This window comes from Syngnathus leptorhynchus, chromosome 1, assembly GCF_054491065.1.
Source record: "Syngnathus leptorhynchus isolate UIUO chromosome 1, UIUO_Slep, whole genome shotgun sequence".
NCBI lineage: Eukaryota > Metazoa > Chordata > Actinopteri > Syngnathiformes > Syngnathidae > Syngnathus > Syngnathus leptorhynchus.
The window spans coordinates 599,123-625,525 of record NC_141195.1 but is presented as its reverse complement, the minus strand read 5'-3'; the positions used below and the strand labels follow the sequence as shown (position 1 = coordinate 625,525).

Here is a 26,403-nt window from a genome sequence, read left to right as displayed (position 1 = left end):
TTATTTTGCCAGGACTGATATGTGTGCAAAGTCTGATGAGTTTCGTATCGTATTGAAAACTTTTTTCCTCCCCTTCACAGTTGTTGGTACAGGTCTTAAGATGGCACAACTCAAGTTTGAAGTCAATTGGATAAATCCTCTAGGACAGACCTGGGAATATTACAGCTTGTGGGCCAAACACAGCCCACCAACCTTGTCCAACTCTAAAAATATAAATGTTTTAAATCATTCAATATTTTTGTCTTGTCACTGCAATTACTGCATTATTCCATTAGAGAGCTCAGCCACTGGTGAACCTTTGTGGGAGTGCATTGAGGCTGGCAAGCAATAGCTACTGTAAAGAAATGGGTCTTGTCAGCCCACCTTCTACCAATAGGCTATGCACAGTTTATTTGCTGTGAGTATTCATGGGTGGTGCACAGTGGCAATCGTTGGTACTTCGCATCTGCTTTACATTGAAGATGTACCTGTTGCCATCCGAGACATACCGTAAAAATGAGCGGACCAAAGAACAGGAAAGTGGACAGTGAGTTCTGAGTGTTTAATAAAGAGTGGACAAAGAAATATTATATTTAAAGAAGAATGGACAAAGCAATATTTAAAAAAAAATCCGATATATGTCTGTTAAACGAATGAGCTGTTGCGGTTTTCAAAGATACAATATCATGCAAAATGAGCCAATGAAAAACAACAGTGGTTCTTATGTCAGCAACATTCCTATTTCCTGTACAGTGAAGGAAGAGGGCCAAGTTTTGGCCTGATAATACGTATACAAAAACCACCCAAAGACTCCAAGCACAGGGTCCAGCCACCCGTGAGCCTTGTGAGAAGTGGTTCGGAAGATGGATGGAAGTTTGGGATGGAAGTTGTTGGGGGAGAGAGAGAGACAGAGAGAGACTGTATTTGTTTTTATTTAGGTATTTGGGCAATTTGGTCAGTGGTCACAATAGCACACATTCAGGCCTCGACTGACTGGTATATAGTTTTGCCCCCGTGTCAGTAGGAGGTACTGTTGCAATGTAGCTTCAAAAGTTCTTCCCTCAAAGAGGTTTTTAGTCCTTACGTCAAAGATTGTCTATTTTTATGAAGAAATTGACGTTTGTTTATTTCATGGCTATTTTGTTTAGTTTTGTTCAATGATTGGTTCTGTAGTGGTGGGGGTTCATCCTTCCAAAGGGCCATTATTTGAATCTATATTTTGAAAAATTCTTTTCATTTACAGTATTTATCTTGCCTTTTCATCATGTGATGACCCAAAAGTAAAAAGCAGTGGTTCTCAATTGGGGATGCGTGTACAACATGGGGTATCCGAAGAAACTCCTAAATATATTGAAAAAGTAACATACATGCAAATATGTTTTGAAAACACCTTAATTATGTAAATCTTTCAAGAAAAATCCAAGTTCATGAATTTTATATTCACTAGGCTACTCAATTTCATTCTCCTAAAAACCCTGCCAAACTGTCATAATAATGCTACCACGCTTGTCAATCATTTGAAAATCATTTAAAAGTAAGTAAATTATTTCTTTTACAGCACTTTATTATGTTCCCAAAATAAATAACATTGTTGATAGTATTTTTATGTGCACAATTCCAAAGGTTAATAAACCAGACAATGATGGTACAGGACTCTGATGTTCTTTTTTTTGTTGTTCTCATCCCAAATTGCAAATTGGTTTCAATGGAGTAACATTTAATAATATTAAAAGGTATAGTGGGCAAATTTGTCATTTCATACGCCTGTATCAAACTGGTACAGCATGAATCAGTAGCCCAGAAGCAGCTCCGTCTTTCAGAAAGATTGGTAATGCCTGATTTAACAAAACAAACTTACTGTGCTACATTGCACTGTTATTCTAAGAATACAATAATAGGACACTATAGGTCGTTTCACATTATGCGATCAGAGTTTGTCTGCTATGTTGGAGGATAAACTAGGATTGAAACAAAGGACTAGTAGAACAACTCACGTTTGTTTTCATGTTCATTCAATATTTTCTGTATACAGTAACCATGATCATCCTGATATGTGCTAAAAGATTTGTTCAAATGTTGAGAAGAATACAAAGAAACTGGATCCAGCGTAAAAGAAAAAACACATTGGCAAATTGGTTGTCATCAAACAACTACTAATTACTGCATAATTTACAGATCTCTTACTATACCTGTGTGCAAAGATTACATTACCACTTCTATAATCAGACCCCCCCCCCCCCCCCCACACACACACACAGACACAACAATTCCTCCTAAACGCTGAAAAACATCCAATGAGAGTTTTCAATTGAAAAAAAAACAACAACTTTGAGACACTCGGATATGTGAATTCGTTTGTGCGGAAAGGTGAGTGTGCGGGGTCCACCGTACAGCTGTTAGCATAATGTAGTCCTGCTCTCAAAAAACGATCAGAGTGAGACGTGTTTCGCCGCTAGGTGCATCTTTGCTAAACGAAACGTGGCCTTAGAGGGTTACCGGCTGGCTCGCGTGTGATCTACGAATGACACGCATACAATTCCGGCTTTGTCCTCTCTTTGTCGGCCTTTTTTTTTTTTGAGTGGGGTCTGATTGCAGAACCTTGTTTTTTCCGCACATTTCTCGCGCTACCCGCCGTCTCTGCCTTACCAGCCGCGATCCACAGCGAGATATGTCTGAGGTGGAGAAAGCCAGCAACTCGGCTCCTCCGGAGATCGTCACCGCTCTCCTGGACGTCCTGAACACCACCGACTCGAACAGGACTGAGGCGCTTAACGCGACTGCCAAATTCGTGGCCACGCCGGAGGGCACAGCACTGGCTTACGGCAGCCTGGTGCTCATGGCGCTGGTGCCCATCTTCTTCGGAGCTCTGCGCTCTGTGGCCTGCTCCAAGTCCAAGGTGAGATTGCCGTTAGCTGACTAACAGCGCGCGCCATCGAGCGAGCTGCTGACTTGGAAAGCTTTCTTAGGTCCCAAAATGTGATTCCTGATACAACATATGTGCTTGTTAACATTTCGAGATTGTGTTCTTTGTACGCGTGCTGACGTCATTGCGTTGCTTATTTCCGGCTGACATCGAGTGGACATTTGCCATCATGTGTATTGTAATTATTAGCGCCCGCTGGGAGGTCCCGATTGTTTTGTACAAATTCTTCACTTTTATCCCATATCTGACAGCCGACACATCCACGGAAACTCACCAAATGTAGCGCACTCATCGGCCCTAGGGGGGAAAAGTATATACGTTATGGTAAGAAATGAAATTGAAATGTCCTTGTAGCGCCACTTAGAATGGAAAAATAAAATAAAAAACATCCCCTGGCCGTTTGACTTGGATTTACGAAAATTAGTAGGCACGTGTAGCACTCTGAGATGTACAAAAGATCAATTGCAGCCTTCGTCTCAAATGTCCAGGAAGTGAGCTGTCATTTTTTTGAATATCGAATTTTGGCCCATTTTTGCACATTTGCTAAGGTCATAATTTTGCACCCTTGTCTTCGAGCATTGGTATCAAACTCAAGGCCTGGGGGCCAGATACGGCCCGCCACATCATTTTATGTGGCTGGCGAGACAAATTTTGCATCGACTTTGTATCATTACTAAAATTACAAATTGTCTTCACTTTTAAAAAGGAAAATAGATATTACCTGCTATTCCGTCTTTTAAAAATATTTGAACAGTTTTTACTGCTCTCTGATTTCAAAACTAGTTATTCATCAGTTTGTTTTGTCGCCTATACTGTATATAGAAGATGTTGACAATCATAATGGCACTCCGAGAGGAAACTTTAACTACGATGCGGCCCACGACAAAAATGAATTTGACACCCCTGTTTTAGAGGATTAATACGATTGACTTGAAACTTGGTTGGTATCAACACCAGGGAGGATTAAGTGAGACCCAACATTGGTACTTATGTGATAGACTGATAGAACCGTATTAAAAAATCATGTCAGTGCTACCATCCCCCTCTAAAAACGGTCATTTGGAACCGAAGTGCAGTACACTTACTGACACCCACTTTTTGGGTGGAGTCTGCTTGATTTGATATATCAGCCTGACTACGTCACGGAAAGAAGAGATCACAATTTCCCCATTGGAAATCCTTGTAAAGACTATCATTTAAAATGTACTAAAGCAGCTATCAATTGGCACGAAAATTACAAGGACATCTCTACTTATGACTACCACATATCACAATGATTAGCCTTTCAGTGGCTGATTTTAGAGAAATGAGCAGCCTCTTTGCAGCTGAAGTGTCCTGTCACATCTGTCTATATCAGGGGCGGGCAAACCTTTTGACTTGCGGGCCGAATTGGGTTCTAAATTTTGACCGGGGGGCCGAACCAGGAGCAGATGGATGAAGTGTTTGTGTGAAGTCATGGAAATAACATGTAAAGGTCATTGCATCAAAAGTTTTTACTTCTAGTAGGTAGTAAAGCATGGATATTCAAAAAAAAAAAAGCTTTTTGAAAACAAATGCATTTATTAACAGCATCAAAAAAATATTTCACCCAAAAACTACTATCAGTGATTCTCATTAAATACGACACTGTTATTATGAATAACAGTTTCCATCACTTCAGCGCCTGCGGGTCAGATTAATTAAATATGTTTATCTAATGAGGCGAAATCACATCAAACGGCAAACATTCTGACCAAATACATCATCTTGACAAATCAGTGAAAGAATACATCAAAGTAAAGTAATTAAGAAATCAATAGTATTGTTGGTCTCCCTTTTTTGCAAATGCGTCATGTCATGGTCTGGAGTAAAATTTGTTGTAGTAATTCTTAGGAAAGAACCAAGGTGTCGGTCCGTTAACCTAGATCTGTGACGGGCTTTGTTGACGTTCATGTGGCTGAACGTCTGCTAACAATCGTAGGTTGAGCCAACTTGTCCAGTCTTTTTTAACATTCGGCACTCAGTGTCCACCTTTCTTTTCCTCGTTTTAATGGAAGGGTTCCAGGGGAAGGTTTGTGGGTGGCATTAGCGTAAAACTGTATCTGAAAGCTCAGAGCGCAAATTACAAGAATGCTGATGTCCCGGCCCACACTCGAAATTCGGCAATGATAGAAATAGAGCGGTGAGTGCGCCGGGTCCATACTACTTAGTACGTATACGCACTTGTGAGTGTGCACCGAGCTTTCTGACATGGCTTCCGGGAGTAAATGCGCGGGCGGGCGCTTCCCCATCGACTGGAGAAACATAGTAATTGTAGGGAAAATGACCCAAAAAAAATGTTTAATAATACAATTTATTCAGGTTTGGCGGGCCGGATTAAACGGGCCCGTGGGCCGGATGTGGCCCGTGGGCCGTAGTTTTCCCATGTCTGGTCTATATCCTTTCACCAGTCACCAACAGACCCAAAGAAGATGCATTCCGAAAGACTTTATGTACCTTTTTTTTCGGACTAAAAGTTGCTCCGGAGTATAATTCGGACCAACCATAAAATGCACAATAAAGTGGAAAAAAAACAAACAAATATAAGTCGCTCTGGAGTATAAATCGCACTTTTGGGCCTAATTTATTTGTCAAAATCCAACACCAAGAACAGACATAAACCAGCAACAACAGGCCAAACAATACGGTATGCTAAGGTGACATATACACAAACGAGGAGCTGAGAACGGGCCTGACATAACATTCAGAGTTATTAAAAAAACTATTACATAAATAACACGTTTATCAAACCATCTGTGTCACTCCAATTCATTAAATCCATCGATTGTCCTTTATGTAAACAATGCATATGCAGTGCATATGCGCAGCGCCGCTGACATTGGACTCGTCGTGAGTTGCATTTCTAATTATTCCACAGACCCATATAACTATATATAAAGTTTAAAATATATCAAATAACTATCATATAACAACAATATTATCAAACCATCGGTGTCACTCCAAATTATTAAATCCATCGATCAATATCCTCGTTCTTTATGTCAACAACGCTGCGTGTGCGCCGCACAGAACTAGTATATAACTATACTGTAGCGTTCACAAAGTACCAGGAAAGAAGTGGGTTTGGTAAACGGCACTTTAATAATAATAATAAATTATATTTATAACGCACTTTATATTCGGAGGAATCTCAAAGTGCTACATGGCAAGTAAAAACAAGAATAAAAAGCAAGGACAAGTATAAAACAACTGGACGACAACCAGGATATAAAAACAGGAATCACAGAAATGCCAAATTAAAGAAGTGAGTTTTAAGTCCGGTTTTGAAACTTTAACAAAACAAGAGTTCAACGAGCCAACAACTACTGAACTGTAACAATAAAAACATATACAAGTTGCTACAAGAAATAAAATAGATCCAATAACAAAGTCAAAGTCCGCTTTATTGTCAATTTCTTCACATGCCAGGCACACAAAGAGATCGAAATTACGTTTCCTACCGTCCCACGGTGACTAGACAGTACACAACACTCACATCAAACAGCACAAAGAGTAAAAACGAACAGACAAGAGCAACAAATAAGTAATAAGCAAATAACCCAAATAATAAACAATAAATAAATAAATAGACAAATAAGAGCAGCAAAATGGAGCAAGCGCGCTAATAGCAGACAGCCAGATCATAGCGCAAAAGAACAGGACGTCATGTAGCAGAGGGTGGAGGGGGGAGGGAATTCAGTATCCGAACAGCTTGGAGCACAAAGCTGTCCCTGAGTCTGGTGGTGCGGGAGCGCAGGCATCTGTATCTCTTCCTAGAGGGCAGAAGTACAAACAAAGAGCGAGCGGAGTGACTCTCATCACACACAATCGCAGCCGCTTTGCGGGTGAGACGAGAGGCGTAAACTTCCTTCAGGGAGGGGAGTGGAGCCCCGATGATTTTACTCGCAGTGGTCATTATGCGCTGCAGGGCCTTCATGTTGTACTCAGAGCAGCCACCACCCCACACAGCGATGCAGCTGGAGAGGACGCTCTCAATGGTGCCACGGTAGAATGTGGTCATGACGGCGGGAGGAGCACTCGCCCGCCTGAGTTTCCACAGAAAGTACAGGCGGCGCTGGGCCTTCTTTGCCAGCGACGCAGTGTTGGTGGTCCAGGAGAGGTCCTCACTGATGTGCACCCCCAGGAATCTGGTGCTACTCACTCTCTCCACCACAGCTCCGTCGACGGTCAGCGGCAGGTGGTGGGCGTGACCCTTCCGGAAGTCAATGATATTCTCCTTGGTCTTGTTGACGTTCAGCAGAAGGTTGTTGTCCCTGCACCAAGCGGCCAAAAGGTCGACCTCCGATCTGTAGTGAGTCTCGTCGCCACCGGTGATCAGACCCACCACAGTCGTGTCATCGGCATATTTCAGCATGCGGTTGCTGCCGTAGGTCGCAGTGCAGTCATGCGTCAGCAGGGTGAAGAGCAGCGGACTGAGCACGCAGCCTTGAGGGGCCCCCGTGCTCAGCGTGATGCTGCCGGAGACACTGTCGCCCACACGCACTACTTGAGGCCTCTGACAGAGGAAGTCCAGTAGCCAGTTGCAAAGGGAGGTACTGAGGCCCAGCTTGACAAGTTTGCAAATGAGACGCTGTGGAACAATGGTGTTGAATGCAGAACTGAAGTCCACAAACAGCAATCTCACATACGAGTCCTTGTTCTCCAGGTGGGTGAGGGCAGAGTGGAGGGCAGAGCAGATGGCATCCTCAGAGGACCGATTGGGTCGGAAGGCAAACTGGAAGGGGTCCACGGTGGGGGGAAGAACAGATCTGACGTGTGCCAAGACAAGCCTCTCAAAGCACTTCATGACGATGGGGGTCAGTGCCACAGGGCGGTAGTCATTGAAGCAGGAGGGAGCAGGATTTTTCGACATAGGTATGATGGTGGCAGCCTTGAAGCAAGACGGGACGACGGCCTGCCGCAGGGAAATGTTAAAGATGTCCGTGAAGACATCCATCAGCTCCTCAGCGCAGTCCTTCAGCGCCGGTCCCGGGATGTTGTCCGGGCCCGCCGCCTTACGGGTGTTGATAGCAGCAAGCGTCCTCCTCACGCTAACGGCAGAGAGGCACAGAGGCTGCTCGTCCGGATGGGGAGGGGTCTTCAGCGGGCAAGTGTCGTTCTGAGCGTCGAAGCGAGCAAATAAGCGGTTCAGTTCGTTGAGCAGAGGGACGTCGCCCTCACAGCTCTGCGGCGTGGGCTTGTAGTCCGTGATTGTCTGTATGCCTCGCCACAGGCTCCGAGCATCCTTGCTGTCTTTGAAGTGAGCAGTAATCTTGGAAGAGAACGCCTTTTTCGCATCCTTGATGCCCCGGGACAGTTTCGCCCTTGCTGATCTCACGCTCGCTGCATCCCCAGCCCTGTAGGCTTTGTCTCTGGCCCTCAGGAGCCCAAGGACAGCCCCTGTCAGCCATGGCTTCCAGTTAGCCCGAGTGACGACGTACTTTGTGAGGGTCACATCATCGATGCACTTAGCGATGTAAGAGGTCACAGAGTCAGCATACTCCTCAATGTCCGTCCAATTGTCGCAAGTGGCTGCCTGCTTAAACATTTCCCAGTCTGTAGTGCCAAAGCAGTCCCGAAGAGCATCAGAGGCCCCCTCAGGCCACACCCTAACACGTTTGCGAACCGGCCTGGAAGTTCTCACTCTTTGCCTCAGTAACCGCCAAAGCCGCGTTCCGCTTGGCAGTACCTGTTATCTGCCTCCGGAGTCCCGCAGGCCTAAACGGCCCGATAGGACTCCTTCTTCAGCTTGACGGCATCCCTTACCGCCGGTCTCCACCAGTGGGTTCGGGGATTGCCGCCACGACAGGCACAAAACACCTTACGGCCACAGCTCCGGTCGGCTACCTCAACAGTGGAGGCGCGGAACATGGTCCACTCAGACTCAATGTCCCCCGCCTCCCCCGGGACGTGGGAAAAGCCCTGCCAGAAGTGGGAGTTGAAGCTCTTCCTGGCAGGAGATTCTGCCAGACGTTCCCAGCAGACCCTCACAGAGCATTTGGGTCTGCCAGGTCGGACAGGCATCTTCCCCCACCATCGGAGCCAACCCACCACCAGGTGGTGATCAGTTGACAGCTCTGCCCCTCTCTTCACCCGAGTGTCCAAAACATGCGGCCCCAAATCAGATGACACGACGACAAAGTCGATCATCGAACTGAGGCCTAGGGTGTCCTGGTGCCAAGTGCACACATGGACACCCTTGTGCTTGAACATGGTGTTCATTATAGAAAATCCATGTCAAGCCGCTCGGGTAATGATCGGGGGGTGGCGTTCCAGGTCTCCCTGTCATTGCCCACGTGAGCATTGAAGTCACCCAGTAGAACCATGGAGTCCCCAGAAGGAGTGCTCTCCAGAACTTCCTCCAGGTACTCCAAGAAGGGTGGGTACTCTGAGCTGTCGTTTGGTGCGTAGACACAAACAACAGTCAGGACCCGTACCCTCACCTGAAGGTGGAGGGAGGCTACCCTCTCGTTCACCGGGGAGAACCCCAATGTGCAGGTACCCAGCCGGGGGCTAATAAGTATGCCCACACCTGCTCGATGCCTCTTACTGTGGGCAACTCCAGAGTGGAAGAGAGTCCAGCCCCTCTCAAGAGGGCTTGTACCAGAGCCCAAACTATGGGTGGAGGAAAGTCCGACTATGTCTAGTCAGAACATTTTTGCCTCACACACGAGCTCAGGCTCTTTTTCAGCCAGAGAGGTGACATTCCATGTCCCAAGAGCCAGATTCTGCAGCAGGGGATCAGCCCGCCAAGGTCCCCGCCTTTGGCCGCCGCCCAACTCACTTTGCACCTGACCCCTTTGGCCCCTCCTACATTTAGTGAGCCCATGGGAAGGGGGACTCACATTTTCTTTTCAGGCTGTGCCCGGCCGGGCCCCATGGGCGAAGGCCCCCACCAAGTGCTCGCCTTCGAGCCCCACCTCCAGGCCTGGTTCCAGAGGGGGGCCCCGGTGACCCGCGTCCGGGCAAGGGAAAACTAGGTCCATATATTTTACTCGCCACAAGGGGGCGTGCTTTGTCTGGTCCCTCACCTAGGACCCTTTTGCCATGGGTGACTCTACCAGGGGCATAAAGCCCCAGACAACATGACTCATGGAGGGGCTATCTGTATATCAGGGGTGTCCAAACTTTTTGCAAGGAGGGCCAGATTTGATCAAGTGAAGGGGCCCGGGGGCCAGTAGTTTTTTCGGACATTTTTTTTAACTACAATTTCATCCAAATAAACACTGTTATAAAACAAATTTCATTCTCCCAATTGTCTTTATTTTTTCAATGACAAAATAACCAAATATAAGCCACTCAGGCAGATGTGAACAACTCTAAAAACACAAATTCTGCCTTTCATTCATATCTGAAGAGTCCGATAACATTGAACAAACTGTATGAAATACCTTAAATTTACATGAGTTTAAAATTATTTTCGCCTCATGAACATTTTTAACAGGAGTTATAAGTAATACATAAAATACGATAACATTGAACAAACTGTATGAAATACCTTAAATTTACATTAGTTTAAAATTATTTTCGCCTCATGAACATTTCACGCAGGGTTCACGCAGCCGGTTCGCGCGTACCCTTTTTACAACGGGTTTATTTCCGCATTTGACTTGCGCATGCTCCGCATAGCAGGACAGCTGGAGTCATGTTGTCGCTGTGAAATCACGCTGGGTCGCGCGAGATTACATTTCTGCAGCATAAATATAAAATAGCTTTGGTACGTGTGTATTAAAGCGCTGGTCAACAATGGCGGCGGGCCACATACTAAAGATTTTATCACAGAGGCTGCGGGCCTGATGAAATTTGACCACGGGCCGCAATTGGCCCGCGGGCCGGACTTTGGACATGCCTGCTGTATATTAACTATTGTAATATCGCTTGGGCTAGTACTCACCAGACCAAACTTGAGCCTATATATCGTCTGCAGAAACGAGCTCTAAGAGTAATATGTTGTGTACATCTGAAACATTCATCTCAGCCTCTTTTTACTCTGCTAGGTATCCTCACTGTTTTTCAAGTCAATCATCTTCAAATTCGTCTCTTTGTTCATAGCTCATTGGAGAGAACCCTTCCCCCATTTTTTCATAACCTATTTAGACATAATTCTCAGGTCCATAATTACCCCACACGCAGCTAGAATGACCTCAGACCACCAATAGCCCGTACAGCCCAAACTCTATTTAACATATGCTTCAGAGGGTCAAAGATTTACAATTCGCTGACACTATTTCTAGGGGACTTGTCTTCTCACCAATTTAAGAAGGCTTTGAAATCACTAGTTTGCTAAATGAACCTGGATCCATCCATTATTCTCTTTAGGGGTGTTTTACCCTATTGTTGTACGTTGTATGTCTTATGCCTGTTATTACCGTAATTTTCGGACTATAAGTCGCTCTGGAGTATAAGTCGCACCAGCCATAAAATGCACAATAAAGTGAAAAAAAAAACATGTATGAGTCACACTGGAGTATAAGTCGCACCTTTGGGCCAAATTTATTTGTCAAAATCCAACACCAAAACAGACAGGAACCAGGCTAAACGATACGGTATGCTAACGTGACATATCCACAAAAGAGAGCTCCATAAATAGGACCGGGCGTGAGTAAAAGCCATGTCCAAGTCCCATCCACCGTCCCCGGACAGCCACCCGGCTGAGCGCCGGCCCCCAACTTTCATCCACGGAGGTGAAAGAGAGCTCCCGTCAAGAAGGACCGGGCGTGCTTAAAACCCATAATAGTTTTTCAAACCTTCTGTGTCACTCCAAATCATCAAATCCTTCAAACTCTTCGTCCTCCGTGTCACGTACAAACAAAGCCGCTAATGATGCCGGTAGTATGTGGGCCCCTTCGTCATCTTCGTCATCCCATGATCGAATCCTTTGCCTTTTATGTAAACAACCGCCGCGCGGCACGGGTGACGTCACTTGCAGTTCAAATGACAGTAATCCCTTGCTACATCACGGTTCGTTTATTGCGGTTTCACTACATCGCGGATTTTTGAATTTCGAAAATTTGTGAAAAAAATCACAAGTCGCTCCTGAGTATAAGTGGCCCCCCCCCCCACCCAAACTATGAAAAAAAACGAGACTTATAGTCCAAAAATTATGGTACATTTTAAATATTTTTTTACGTGAAAATAAACAAACAAATCTGACTTTTTCTGTCTTCTCGGGATATTTTTAGCAAGTGTAGAAAATTAAAACCGGTACCCCCTTCCCTAAGGAAAGTTAAGAGGTCAAGAATAAAGTGATTTCTATTTTTTGTGATAAAGGTTTGAACAAGCAAAATTAAAAAATAAAACTGTGTTTTTACACAGAGTAATAGGGCAAAGTCCGACACACATTGTTTGCTTTTACATTGAGTCCAATGATAAATGTTGCTTCTACTTACAAACGTTTCTACTTACAAACCCGATCACGGAACCAATTAAGTTCATAAGTAGAGGCACCACTGTATTATAGCCCATCCATCCATTTTCTGAACCGCTTTGTCCCAACGCGGGTCGCGGGCGTGCTGGAGCCTATCCCAGCCGTCATCGGGCAGTAGGCGGGGGACACCCTGAACCGTTTGCCAGCCAATCGCAGGGCACACAGAGACGAACAACCAGCCGCACTCGCACTCATACCTAGGGACAATTCAGAGTCTTCAATCAGCCTACCAAACATGTTTTTTTGGGATGTGGGAGGAAACCGGAGTGCCCGGAGAAAACCCACGCGGACACGGGGAGAACATGCAAACTCCACACAGGGAGGGCCGGCGGTGGAATCGAACCCGCACCCTCCTAACTGTGAGGTGGACGTGCTACCCAGTGCACCCCCGAGCCGCCCCTGTATTATAGTATATTATATCTTTTTTAGATTTTATTTGGATTATATTAAGTCCTGATCCTGTTTCTCTTCCTGTCTTGTCTGGTTACGTCTCTCTTTTTCTAATCTCAAATTTTCTACTTAAATTGGATTCAGTCCTGATGCTTTCTTTCTTCCTGTCTTGTGCGGTTGCATCTGTCTTGTCCGTAGGAGCTTGGAGAAAAAGCGTACGAGTCAGGCATACGAGTGAGTATAAAATGTTTATGTGCATGAAACTATACAAGCTATGATTGTGTGTGCAACTATCATATCACTTGATGACCGTAAATCGTGTCAACTGCATCAGAGAGTGTTTCACACTTTCCCACTCGTCATTAACCAATCAAAATTGTTTCATATTTTTCTCCTTGTCATTAACCAACCAGATGTTTAATCTTAATGTTGTGATGCTTCCCATGAACAGAAAGCATCAGGTTTGAACATTTTGTCACCTTTAATATCATGGTTTATTAAGAAAATCTATACCCAAATGCGTTTTTTTATACTGGTTGTATGAAACGATTGTAGCGCTCACTGAACCTATTTGTCGAGACACCCTGGAGGCGGCCATGCTTGCCTGAAAGAAGGTAGCAGTAGAGCTGTGAGAGCAGGTCCATTGTCAACCATCTTTGCCTCATCGCGTCAAAAATTCGTGGGGCCTTTTTGACTAAGAGAGCCATGAAAGCAAAAAATTTGGAGATTTATTTCAGTGAGAGCCATATATTCTAAAAGTGAATTCAACTAAATGTCAGTATAATAAGCCTCTGAATTTATTGTTGTTATAACACTCATTATTAATGCGAGTTCTGGTGCTGCATGGATTTGCTGATGTCTTTGTAGTCGGGTTGGTACTTGGTGAGGTTAAGCTTCATGCAAGCGTTGAGGCTTTCATCCGTTAAACATGATCGTAGGTTGGACTTGATGTTTTTAAGATGTGAGAATGACTGCTCACATGCATACGTAGATCCAAACATGGTCAATACAACAATACTCACGCTGCAGTGTGTGGTATGTGACAGGAATCGCGTTCCAAGTTTTGAGAATCAGCAAAAAGTTCATTGGCTACATCCAGCATGAACGTTTTAGCATACTCGCCATCTGTGAATGGTTTTCCGTTCCTCACTATTGTTAAAGAACCAGCAAAGCTAGCTGAATTATAGTCACCTTGCCGGGTCCATACGCGGAGTTGCTGCTGGCTAGCTTGCAGCCTGCTCAGAAGCTCTTGGCACGCTTTTTTTCTGCTGTCTCCCGCAGGGTATTTTGATGCAAAGGTAGCGTGGCGCATGTCGAAGTGCCGCTTTACATTCGACCGTTTCAACGATGTAATTTTGTCATTGCAAATTAGACACACCGCAGAACCCGCTCTCTCCACAAAGGCAAATTCTTCGGTCCATTCGTCCTGAAATGTACGATACTCGTCGTCTTTTTTTCTTTTCGCCATCTTCTTCGTCGAAGGGTTAGCTTTGAGCTAATGACCGAGCAGACGCAGTTTCAGACTGGTTCAAAAGGGGGCGTTTACCTGTTTTACTCAGCAACGGCAAACGTAGGCCAGTATCATCCAATTAAAATAATGGACAATTGCTCCTGCAGCCCTGAACAGGACATGCGCAGTGAAAAATCAATAGATGGATTAAAACAAGTGAGAATATTTTGTTTTATCTGCGAGCCATATGCAATCATCAAAAGAGCCACATCTGGCTCGCAAGCCATAGGTTCCCGACCCCTGAACTATCCTATAGAATGATCAGAACTGACTAAAGTTTGATCTAACACCTTGGTACTGCTTACCTATGTTTCCCTTCCATATCGATCCGTAAATTTACTCGAAACATTAACAGAGCAGCCTATTTTGACATGAAATAGCCTCGTGCGTATAGCAGCTATCACTATATCATTAGCCACCCGCAGACTCCCATGAGTCTCAGCAAAGTGTAAACAATCACGTTTCTCAAACGAGCGCTTAAAAAATGATCAGAACTGACTTAAGTTCGATCTAACACCTTGGTACTGCTTACCTATGTTTCCCTTACGTATCGATCCGTAAATGTACTCGAAACATTAACAGAGCAGCCTATTTTGACATAAAATAGCATTTTGCGTATAGCAGCTATCACTATAGCAATAGCCACCCGCAGACTCCCATGAGCCTCAGCTCGCAGACTCCCATGAGCCTCAGCTAAGTGTAAACAATCGCGTTTCTCAAACAAGGGCTTAAAAAATGATCGGAACTGACTAAAGTTAGATCTAACACCTTGGTACTGCTTACCCATGTTTCCCTTCCATATCTATCCGTAAATTTACTCGAAACATTAACAGAGCAGCCTATTCTGACATAAAATAGCCTCACGGGTATAACAGCTATTCAGTGACGCCCCCTGACCTCGGTTGCCGTAATGCTGGTAAGCGATGCGACCTTGTAAAACGTACTGAAAATTTTGGCAGAGCACTGTGTACAACCAGTATGGATCAACAAATTCATAAATTGATCCATATATAAGGTGCACTGGACTATAAGGCGCACTGTCGGCTTTTGAGAAAATGTTAGGTTTTTAAGTGCGCCTTATAGTCCGGAAAATACGTTAATAGTTATTAGAATAACTCGTCTGGCCCGTTATCAGCTCTTTGTTTGTGTTTTTGTCACGTTAGCATACCTATCGTTTAGCCTGTTGTTGCTGCTTCATGTCTGTTCTTGGTGTTGGATTTTGTCAAATACATTTCCCCCAAATTGCGACCTATACTACTGGACTTCCTCTGTCAGAGGCCTCAGGTAGTGCGTGTTGGCGACAATGTCTCCGGCAGCATCACGCTGAGCACGGGGGCCCCTCAAGGCTGCGTGCTCAGTCCGCTGCTTTTCACCCTGCTGACGCATGACTGCACCGCAACGTACAGCAGCAACCGCGTGCTGAAATATGCCGATGACACGACTGTGGTGGGTCTCATCACCGGGGGCGACGAGACCCAATACAGGTCAGAGGTCGACCCTCTGGCCACGTGGTGCAGGGACAACATTTTCCTGCTGAACGTCAACAAGACCAAGGCGATTGTTGTTGACTTCCGGAAGGGTCATGCCCAACACCTGCCGCTGACCATCGACGGTGCTGTGGTGGAGAGAGTGAGCAGGACCAGATTCCCGGGGGTGCACATCAGTGAAGGACATTTACACCTCCCGTCTCACCCGCAAGGTGACCATGATTGTGTGTGATGAGTCACCCCGCTCACTCTTTGTTTGATCTTCTGCCCTCTGGGAAGAGGTACAGATGCCTGCGCTCCCGCACCACCAGACTCGCCAACAGCTTTGTACTCCAAGCTGTCAGGATCCTGAATTCTCTCCCCTCTCCATCCTCGGCTGCATGACGTCCTGTTCTTTTGCGCTTTATTCTGGCTGTCTGCTGTATGCACGCTTGCTCCATTTTGCTCCTCTTATATATCTATTTATGTATTTATTATTTATTTATTTGGGTTATTTGCTTATTACTTATTCTTCCTTGTTTGAGCAGATTTATCTTATTTTTCCTGTTTGTAAATCGGACAATTATGACAGGCTTGCCATTTATACTCTTGGTTGCCAGTGTGAGGCATGCCTCAATATTGACTATGTCAATGATGTCTTTACTCTGGAGGAAAGTTTTTACCTGGTCCTAGGTTGTCTCCTCATGTTCAGAATTGCCTTCAGAAGCAAGGCCTTTCACAGCCTGCTGGTAGCGCCGTGGTTTGAGCTTTAAACCTGTGATGATGACATCGTTCATTCTTGAATACTGCTCCAAACTGTCGAATCTATTATCCAGGCTGACAATTTTTTTTATTTTGTTCAATGTTTAATTGTTTGAGCTGCTTCCCCTCTCCCATCAGCTCTGTAATATTTGCCTGTTGCTTCATTATGGTTTTCACATTTGAAGACATCACTTCCACAGATAACGTCAGCTCCTCCATGTCCTTCTAAAGCACTTTCATGGCTCTGCCAATCTAGACCTGATGGTAGCGCTCCTCCTGGGGCTGGTGGTGCTATCCCACTCACCCTGGTGACAGCTCTCCTCCTGGGGCGGCTATTAGTGCTAGCCCACTGGGCCCGGTGGTGCCTGTCCTCCAGGGCCTGGTGATGGTAGTCCTCCTGGGGCTGGTGGTGCTAGCCTACTGGGCCTGATGTTAGCTCTCTTCCAAGGGCTGGTGATGCTAGCCTACTAGGCCTGGTGGTGGCTGTCCTCCTGGGGCTGATGGTGTTGGCCTATTGGGCCTGGTTGTAGCTGGCCTCCTGGGACCTGGTGTTGGCTGCGCTCCTGGGGGGATGATCGCTGGTTTGGCACAGGTGGCTAGAGGTCCGGTCAAGGCCGCAGGTCCGGCGTTGGTGGCACAAAGTCCGGCGACAATTGCAGATCCGGCACTGCTGGCGCAAAGTCCGGCAACGGCCGCGGGTCCGGCGTTGCTGGCTCAAGGTCCGGCGACGGCCATGGATCCGGCGACGCTGGGGTGGGGCCCTAATGCAGTCGCGAGTCTGATGGCGCCAGGAGTGACCCCAACGGCGGCCGCGGGCCTGGCGTCATTGGAACGGAGTCCGATTGGCCGCGGAGCTGCTGGTGCTGGAAAGCTCCGACGTTTGTTGGCTCGACAACTTCCCGACAAAGAAGCAGCCTCGGTGTGATCGCTCTTCGACGTGATAGCTCTTCGACGTTGTTTGACTTGGGGCTGCTCCATAATTCTTGATAATTTCGAGGATGAATCGCGAAAGCTCAGATATTGTTTTGGCAGATCCATCCCGTTAACAATGCGCTTCCTTTAACAGAGGTTTGGCGCGCTTCCTTGACAGGCGATACTGCTTGTGTTTTGGTCACGTGACTTTCTTAAAGCGATACACGCACCAACACGGGGCTTCCCTCTATGAGCAAGCCACATGCGCCAAAGCATCGGTGTTGCCCGACCCATCATTATTACATACTATTTCATGGTCCAAAATTACAAGTTTTTTTGTTGTGAGCATGTTAGTTGGTATAAAGGTACATTTTACCTTTTTTTTTTTTTTTTTATCTTATATTTGTTAGAAACAAATCCTGTGTGAAACATGCACTACAGCTGAAATAGGTGTGTTCATTGATGACTTGTTGGGTCACGTTGGCTTCAAACTAGATTCTGCTGAATGATGCGTTCTTCCCATTGCTTATTATGATTACGTACGTAATGTATTCGTGACCGGTCATTACCAATGACTATGGGCTGACAGACAGAGAGTGCTCACTTGAGGTAAGTAGTACAAATTTAAATGTGAAATACTTGGGGAGGAGCTGAGTTACTACGCAAAGCAACAAGAAAGTGATAAGCCACCGCAGCAACACATCGTAATATTTAAATAAGTTAACCCAGTGGTTCCAAACCTTGTTTGCAGTGCCCCTGCAAGACGTTCGTTGTTAAAATGATCTTACACGAGCCCGGGATAGCCTCAGCATGCTAGTTTTCATTATACTCTGTCAAAACATGAATAATGTTACTTCACCTTTGATTATTTCTTTCTTGAGGTTCGTGTTTTGGTGAGTAGTAGTTGAAGCAGACTTTGTTCATCACATTTAAAGGTTTTATGAACAAGTCTCACTGTAAGTGTTTAACTATCCCTGTCGTTGTCCGCAGAACACGTCAGACATGCCAGAGACCATCACCAGCAGAGAAGCTGCCAAATTCCCAATCATTGCCAGCTGTACTCTCTTTGGACTCTACCTTTTTTTCAAGGTGACCTTCCAGATTCTTTACACTTGGCTCAAACTGTTATCCATTTGATTGGTGGTGGGGATGGGGCCAAATTTGATTGTGAACAGCGAAGACACTAGCTGTCGAAAGCAATGTGTACTGAGCAGCTGACAAACACCAGAAAATGACTAGCTTATGAAAATAGTATAGGGTTTAGCATCAAACAAGTTACCGAGCAGCAGGTGTACATAGTTTTGTATTTAGTAGGGGTGTAACGATACATCTTTTCTATCCATATATCAATGTGTCTGCCCCACAATCCAGCTACCGTATTTTCTGCACCACAAGTCACACTTAAAAACTTAAAATTTACTCAAAAGACCACAGTGTGCCTTAAAATGCAGAGCGCCTTATAAATGAATTGATGAATTTGTTGATCCATACTGGTTGTACACAGCACTCTGCCAAAATGTTTTAGTAAGACTAGCAAATTACAAGGTCGCATCGCTTACAGCATTACGGCAACCGTGGTCAGGGGCATCACCAAAGTAAACTACTCCTGGTCGATCGCATGACTTAAAAAAAAAAAAAAGAAACATTTGCCCTATTGGCTAGAATTCATCCCATCGCTTGACTGACATACAGGTAAGCCTGTCGGGAGGCAATCACAGTGAACCGCACGTGCGCAGTAGACAGTGACCACACCACCAGGGCGCTTGCTGTGTTGGCTCATAAGTTGAGCTCTTGTTTTGTGAAATAAAGAACTAGTTACCAAACCCACATCTTGCCTGGTACTTTGGTAATGCTACAATATAGTCATATAGTAGATGACTATATTGCACTCCCTGGAGTCCCAGCCGCAATCGGCTGCATTCGGGGAGTCCGTGCTGCAATCGGTGGCATACGGGGTGTCAATCGTGTACTTATCTGATGTAAGTCACCGGCCCTCTGTTTCCAAGGTAAAATTATGTACTTTAGCCCCTCTGCAGTAACGCAGTATGTAGGGGCGACGAGAATTGAGTTAAGCCGGCCTCAGATGACCCAAATGCTTCCAGAGGTGACCATGTTCTCACGGAAGTAACAATTTTCTCAGGGATACTTCATCCTGTTTCCCACTTCCAAATCTTCTCAACTGTCCGTCAACCTGACATTTGCAAATGTTTTTTGTCTTATTATTATGCTTTATTAAAATCCGGATATAAGGACCCGGATGTGAGTGAACGCTAGTGCGTATTGCTGCCGCTGCTCTCTGGTCATTTTTGACGTTTTGCTCGATTTCCTGCAAAGTCTGCAGCAGATCACTAAACTTGGACGAATGTGGTACTCTTGGTTTTACTCTTGGACAAGTCTCAAGTGGATTTGTTTGTAGCGTGGTTGCCTACACTGTTCAGCTGCTACCTGTGTGCTAGCTGGTCACTGCTCTGCTGTTTTCCTGTCTGGCCCGTGCATCATACATATTATCAACCTTGCTGTGAGCTCCATGCTCTGCTGGACTTCCCTGTCCGCCATGATTCATCCAGCCTGAAGTCAACCCGGATTCGTTACACAAACGCAGTGCTTCTCCAGCTCCGGCACTGCCGGTTTGCTCCCCCACCAGCACTACAACGCTTTCCGGACATCGCTCGCCGTCACCACCGGAGATACAGCCACCGTGGAGCTCGACGCAACTACCACATCGATGACTCCACTGCCATAAACACCATCTGGTCCTACACCCGCCGCCATCCACCGAGAGACATGAATAGGAAGGTGGATCACAGTGCATTGGCTAGCCTAGCTAGGGTAGCTAACGCTTCCTGCTCGAACCAACACTGTGACGTCAATCTGGGACTACTTAACATTCGCTCCCTCACCGGCAAAGGACAGCTGTTACAGGACCTCCTCCTTGACAGCAAGTTTGACTTTCTGTGTTTGACTGAAACATGGCAACATCCTGGTGACTTTTCTCAGTTGAATGAATCATGTCCACCCGGGTTTGTTTACATGAGCAAACCACGCCTCACTGGTCGAGGAGGAGGTCTAGCAATATTTCATCGTGAGACTTGGAAGGTCTCATCTGTTTCTGTGCCAGAGACCAGTTCTTTTGAATCTGTTGCTCTGCAGCTAAATGGACCCACTCCAATTATTTTAGCTAATATCTACCGTCCACCCAAACCAAATAAGGACTTTATTTCGGAATTCACTACATTCCTCACTCACATCTGCTCACTTTCATCCAACATCATTCTGCTTGGGGACTTAAATATCCACATGGACAACTCCAACACCACTCTCACTAAGGATTTTATGTTCTGCCTGGACAGTTTTGGACTTAAACAACACATTAATTTCCCCACCCACACCAAAGGCCATATTTTAGATCTAGTCTGCTGCTCTGGTGTCACTCCTCTTAACTGCTCTCCTGTTGATCTGGGAGCAGGCCTCTCTGATCATTTACTAGTTTCTTTTAACCTCAGTCTCACACTGTCCAAAATCAAACAATCACGTACCATATCCTTCCGCAATATAAAAAATATCAACTTAGCAGATTTCACCTCAGCCATTGGCAGTCTCCCCACCGTCAGCCCTCCCCCCCCATATACCCCGGATCAGCTTGTTTCTGCTTACGACACCGGACTACAAACTCTGCTAAATTCATTTGCCCCCCTAAAAACCCGAACTGTTTCTTTCCCCCACTCTGCACCCTGGTTCTCAACTCATCTACGTCAACTGAAAGCCAAAGGACGACAGCTGGAGCGGCTTTCTCGCAAAACTGGACTCATGATTCATAAACTGTTGTACCATACTCACATAATGCAATATAAGGCTGCAATTTCCTCCGCAAAATCACACTATTTTGCGGAGAAAATTGCAGCTGGTGCGGGGAACACCAGAGCCTTGTTTTCCATAATTAATCATTCAACCCGCCCACGTGACTCCCTCCCCCACACTTCTACTCTACTGATCACTGTAACACCCTGATGTCCTTCTTTGACAATAAAATAGCCACTATACACCAACAACTGACCTCTCACATGTCTAGCTATTCATCTACTTTCCTTGCTCATCCCACCCCCACCTCTCTTTCCTGCTTCCAACATCCCTCTGCTGCTGATCTATCCTAACTTATTCAAAACTTAAAGCCATCTACATGTCAACTTGACCCTCTGCCTTCTCCTCTGGTCTTAGCCTCCCTCCCCTCTCTGCTCCCCTTGATTACTGCTATTATCAATGCGATTGGTTAACAACCGGTTCAGGGTGTCCCCCGCCTACTGCCCGAGGACGGCTGGGATAGGCTCCAGCACTCCCGCAACCCCCGTGGGGACTAAGCGGTTCAGAAAATGAATGAATGAATCAATTCTTCCCTCACCTCTGGTTCTGTCCCTCTATCTCTCAAATCTGCTACAGTTACTCCAATTATTAAAAAAACAGGTTTAGACCCCAATATCCTCAGTAACTTCCGTCCCATCTCCAACCTGCCATTTCTGTCCAAAATTCTTGAAAAAGTGGTTGCATCTCAGATCCACACCCACCTCACTAATAATAATCTATACGAACAGTTCCAGTCTGGTTTTCGACCTCGACACAGTACAGAAACAGTCCTTATTAAAATCACTAATGATCTCCTGATTGCAGCCGACTCTGGTCTCATATCCATACCCATTCTTCTTGATTTAAGTGCAGCTTTTGACACTATCTCCCACTCCATCCTCTTAGGGAGACTAGCCGCTATTGGACTGGTTGACACACCCCTGAACTGCTTACACTCTTATCTTTCTGGCCGTTCTCAATTTATCCAGTTAAAATCATTCACATCTCACCCCTCCCCAGTGTCCTCTGGTGTTCCCCAGGGTTCTGTCCTTGGTCCCCCTCTATTTATCATTTATCTCCTCCCACTTGGTCAGATTTCCCGTAAACATAATATTAATTTTCACTGTTACGCGGACGACACCCAGCTCTACGTCTCTTCAAAACCACCTTTCAGCCTCACAACCTCCTCTCTCAGTGCGTGCCTTCAAGAAATAAAATCCTGGTTCACCTCAAACTTCCTTAAACTAAACAGCGACAAAACTGAGGTAATCCTCATAGGTTCCAAAGCTTCTCTCAATAAACAACCCTATTTTACTCTCACCATTGACACCTCGGTTTCCCCTTCCCCTCAGACAAAGAGTCTGGGTGTCGTCCTTGATTGCACCCTATCATTCAGCACCCACATAAACAACACTATCGGTTCCGCCTATTTTCACCTCCGTAACATTAATCGCCTCCGCTCATCACTCACCCCATCCAGCGCTGCTATCTTAGTCCACTCACTTGTCACCTCTCGCTTAGATTACTGCAACTCCACCCTTTTTGGTCTCCCTCAAAAACTCCTCCATAAATTGCAACTGGTCCAGAACGCTACTGCTCGCATTGTCACGGGAACCACTGTCTACCATCATATCACTCCCGTTCTACACCAACTTCACTGGCTCCCCATAAAACAGCGCATTGATTATAAAATTCTCCTCCACACATTCAAGGCCATCCATAACCTTGCTCCTCCATACCTGTCAGACCTCCTTCATGTACACATTCCTACCCGGTCTCTCAGGTCTGCCTCTAGTATCACCCTCACTGTTCCCTCATTTCATCTGTCAACTATGGGGGCCAGAGCCTTCAGTTGCTCTGCCCCTCGCCTCTGGAATTCCCTCCCCCCGGACATCAGAAACATTGACTCCATCGAACTTTTTAAATCTCACCTCAAAACTCACCTGTTGAGGCAGGCATTTGTCTAATTTTATTGCTCTGCTCAAGAGGTCTCTTTGCTTTTAGACTAATTTTCTTTTAATTGTGTCTATGTGTGTTCGGCGACCTTGAGTGCCGTGAAAGGCGCCATTCAAATAAAATGTATTATTATTATTATTTGTGTTCCGTCAAACAGCATTTTGTTTAGACCTCAACCAGATGAACGTGACCTCGGGTCACGCTTATGTGTGGGATCTCAGTCTTCCACTACTTGGTATCACCATTAACCCTTTCCGCCTCCTTCTCTTCGCTGACATTTATACATTCATGTGTAAATGGAACATCAATATTACATACATGTTTGATACTGAATAAACATTGTGACAATAATAACCCATACTTTCACAATAATCAATTTAACACATAATCATAACTATCCATCCATCCATCTTCTTCCGCTTATCCGGGGTCGGGTCGCGGGGGCAGCAGCTTTAGGAGGGACTCCCAGACTTCCCTCTCCCCAGCCACTTCATCCAGCTCACCCCGGCAGATCCAAGGCGTTCCCAGGCCAGCCGAGAGACATAGTCTCTCCAGCGCGTCCTGGGTCGTCCCCGGGGTCTCCTACCGGTGGGACATGCCCGAAATACCTCCCCAGGGAGGCGTCCAGGAGGCATCCTGATGAGATGCCCGAGCGACCTCATCTGACTCCTCTCAACGTGGAGGAGCGGCGGCTCTACTCAGAGTCTCTCCCGGATGACCGGGCTTCTCACCCTATCTCTAAGGGAGAGCCCGGACACCCTGCGGAGGAAACTCATTTCGGCCGCTTGTATCCTGGATCTCGTTCTTTCGGTCACGACCCATAGCTCGTGACCATAGGTGAGGGTAGGAACATAGATTGACCGGTAAATCGAGAGCTTTGCCATTTGGCTCAGCTCTCCACCACGACGGACCGGTACAGAGTCCGCATTACTGCCGACGCTGCACCGATCCGCCTGTCGATCTCGCGCTCCATCCTGCCCTCACTCGTGAACAAGACCCCAAGATACTTCAACTCCTCCACTTGGGGCAGGATCTCATCCTTGATCCGGAGAGGGCATTCCACCCTTTTCCGACCGAGGACCATGGACTTGGATTTGGAGGTGCTGACCCTCATCCCGACCGCTTCACACTCGGCTGCGAACCACTCCAGTGAGAGCTGGAGATCACGGACTGAAGAAGCCAACAGCACCACGTCATCTGCAAAAAGCAGTGACGCGATGCTGAGGTCCCCAAACCGGACCCCCTCAACGCCTCGGCTGCGCCTAGAAATTCTGTCATTAAAAATTATGAACAGAATCGGTGACAAAGGGCAGCCTTGGCGGAGTCCAACCCTCACTGGGAACGAATCCGACTTACTGCCGGAAATGCGGACCAAACTCTGGCATCGGTGATACAGGGACCGAACCGCCCTTATCAGTTGGCTTGGCACCCCGTACTCCCGAAGCACCCTCCAGAGAACCTCCCGAGGGACACGGTCGAACGCCTTCTCCAAGTCCACAAAACACATGTGGACTGGTTGGGCGAACTCCCATGCACCCTCAAGGATCCTGCCGAGGGTGTAGAGCTGGTCCACTGTTCCACGACCAGGACGAAAGCCACACTGCTCCTCCTGAATCCGAGGCTTGATCTCCCGACGGATCCTCCTCTCCTCTCATAACTATGATTGTGGATTCTCTTAGTTAGCAGGCTACAACTCTCAAGCAGCTTCAAAACATATTTTGACAAGCTGGTGACCTTTAGGTCAAGCTTAAGCGTGGGATTGCAGTCTTCCACCCACAGTATCACTGTCAACCCCTTCTACTTACTCAACTCTTAATACATTCATGTGTAAATGAAACATCAGTGCTATGATGCTGCTCAAGTTGCTACTAACTTTACAATATTGCAAAGCAGAATAAAATAAAGTACAGTGGAGCTTTGATTTTTGAACGTCCTGGTTCTCAAACAATTCGGTATTCGAACAAAAAATTCTAGATGTTTTTGCTTCGGATGTTGGACAAAATTCGGTTGTCGAACCTCGCAAGATGAGCCGAGAGGACCCGCATGCCAACTGACTCGGCTCGTTATTACATTCTCGTTACTCTGAGGATTGCATCAACTCTAATCATGCCTTCAAATGAAGCAAGTGGGAGCAGTAAAGCCATCCTAAAACACAAAGGCGCTCCTAAAGCAATGCGACAGTGAGCGCCCGGCCGGCGCGCTGCAGTTGCGCTATCAGACCAAATTAAGCTCCCTGCGCACTGAGGTCCACTTAAATTTTGTCCATTAGGACTTTAAAGATATTTTCTAAATGTTAGCGATCACTCTGTCACAATAATCCGACCAGCGTGGTGCAGTTGCGCGGTCGGCGGCGCGCTACGGTTGCGCATCCGGCGGCGCGCTGCGATTGCGCGATCGAACAAAATTAAGCTCCCTGCGCACTGAAGTCCTCTTAAATTCCAGAGGTGTTAAAACGGTGTTTTGTTCGTCTAAGAAGTGTTTGTCCGACAGTTTTACGTGTTCTTCTCGTCTTACTACGTCGTGCCACAAGTACGGCAGGCAAAATTTACTCGACATCGGCAAAAGCGAGTTTTGCGGCATTCTGGACTTTGATACGGGGACATTAAAGGAACTCTGATTGCTCCGGCCTGGAATGACGCCGGGCTCGCCTACTACTCCTCCCCCGGATAGGAAGCATCGGAAGCGGTGTGCGAGGAGGCAGAAGAGGGGCAACCCCGGAGGTGTACGGGCCAGGCTAGCGGCCAACCTGACTCGCCCGGCCATACCTTCCATTCTTCTGGCGAATGTTCAATCGCTGGACAACAAAATGGATTACGTTCAACTGCTGCGATCTATGAACCGGACAGTGAGTAACTGATGTGTGCTCGTGTTCACTGAAACTTGGTTGAATGTCAACATTCTGGACCCTGCTGTACATCTGGAGCGGCTAACATTCTATCGTGTGGACCAGGCCATTGTGGAGGGTGGCAAATCGCGAGGGGGTGGAATCTGTGTCGACATATGTGACGAATGGTGCCGGGACACTGTAGTTGTATGCAGGCACTGCTCGCCACTGGCGGAGTTTGTGATCATTAATTTCCGTCCTTTTTACCTGCCAAGGGAAATTACTGCGATTCTGCTTGGCGCGGAATACATCCCGCCTTCCAACATTAAAAGCGACAGGATCGCGGCTCTTAGTGATCTGTACCAGGCTGTCAGTGAACAACAAACGGTGCACCCTGAC

General features: G+C 46.3%; 1 protein-coding gene across 4 annotated transcripts in view; it reads left to right on the top strand.

The window, feature by feature from the left end:
- The first annotated feature begins 2,400 nt into the window (after positions 1 to 2,400).
- The window catches only part of hm13 (histocompatibility (minor) 13), a 50,906-nt gene continuing 26,903 nt past the window's right edge, over positions 2,401 to 26,403 (top strand). The window contains exons 1-3 of one of the 4 annotated variants that reach the window (XM_085923151.1): positions 2,401 to 2,875; positions 12,936 to 12,971; positions 18,378 to 18,476. In XM_085923151.1, coding sequence (XP_085779277.1) covers positions 2,648 to 2,875; positions 12,936 to 12,971; positions 18,378 to 18,476 — 363 coding nt within the window. In that variant the 5' untranslated portion in view covers positions 2,401 to 2,647. Of the gene's footprint in view, positions 2,876 to 2,940; positions 3,227 to 12,935; positions 12,972 to 18,377; positions 18,477 to 26,403 lie in introns of those variants that run through there. The other 3 variants (XM_085922942.1, XM_085923072.1, XM_085923021.1) reach the window with 3 other exon arrangements.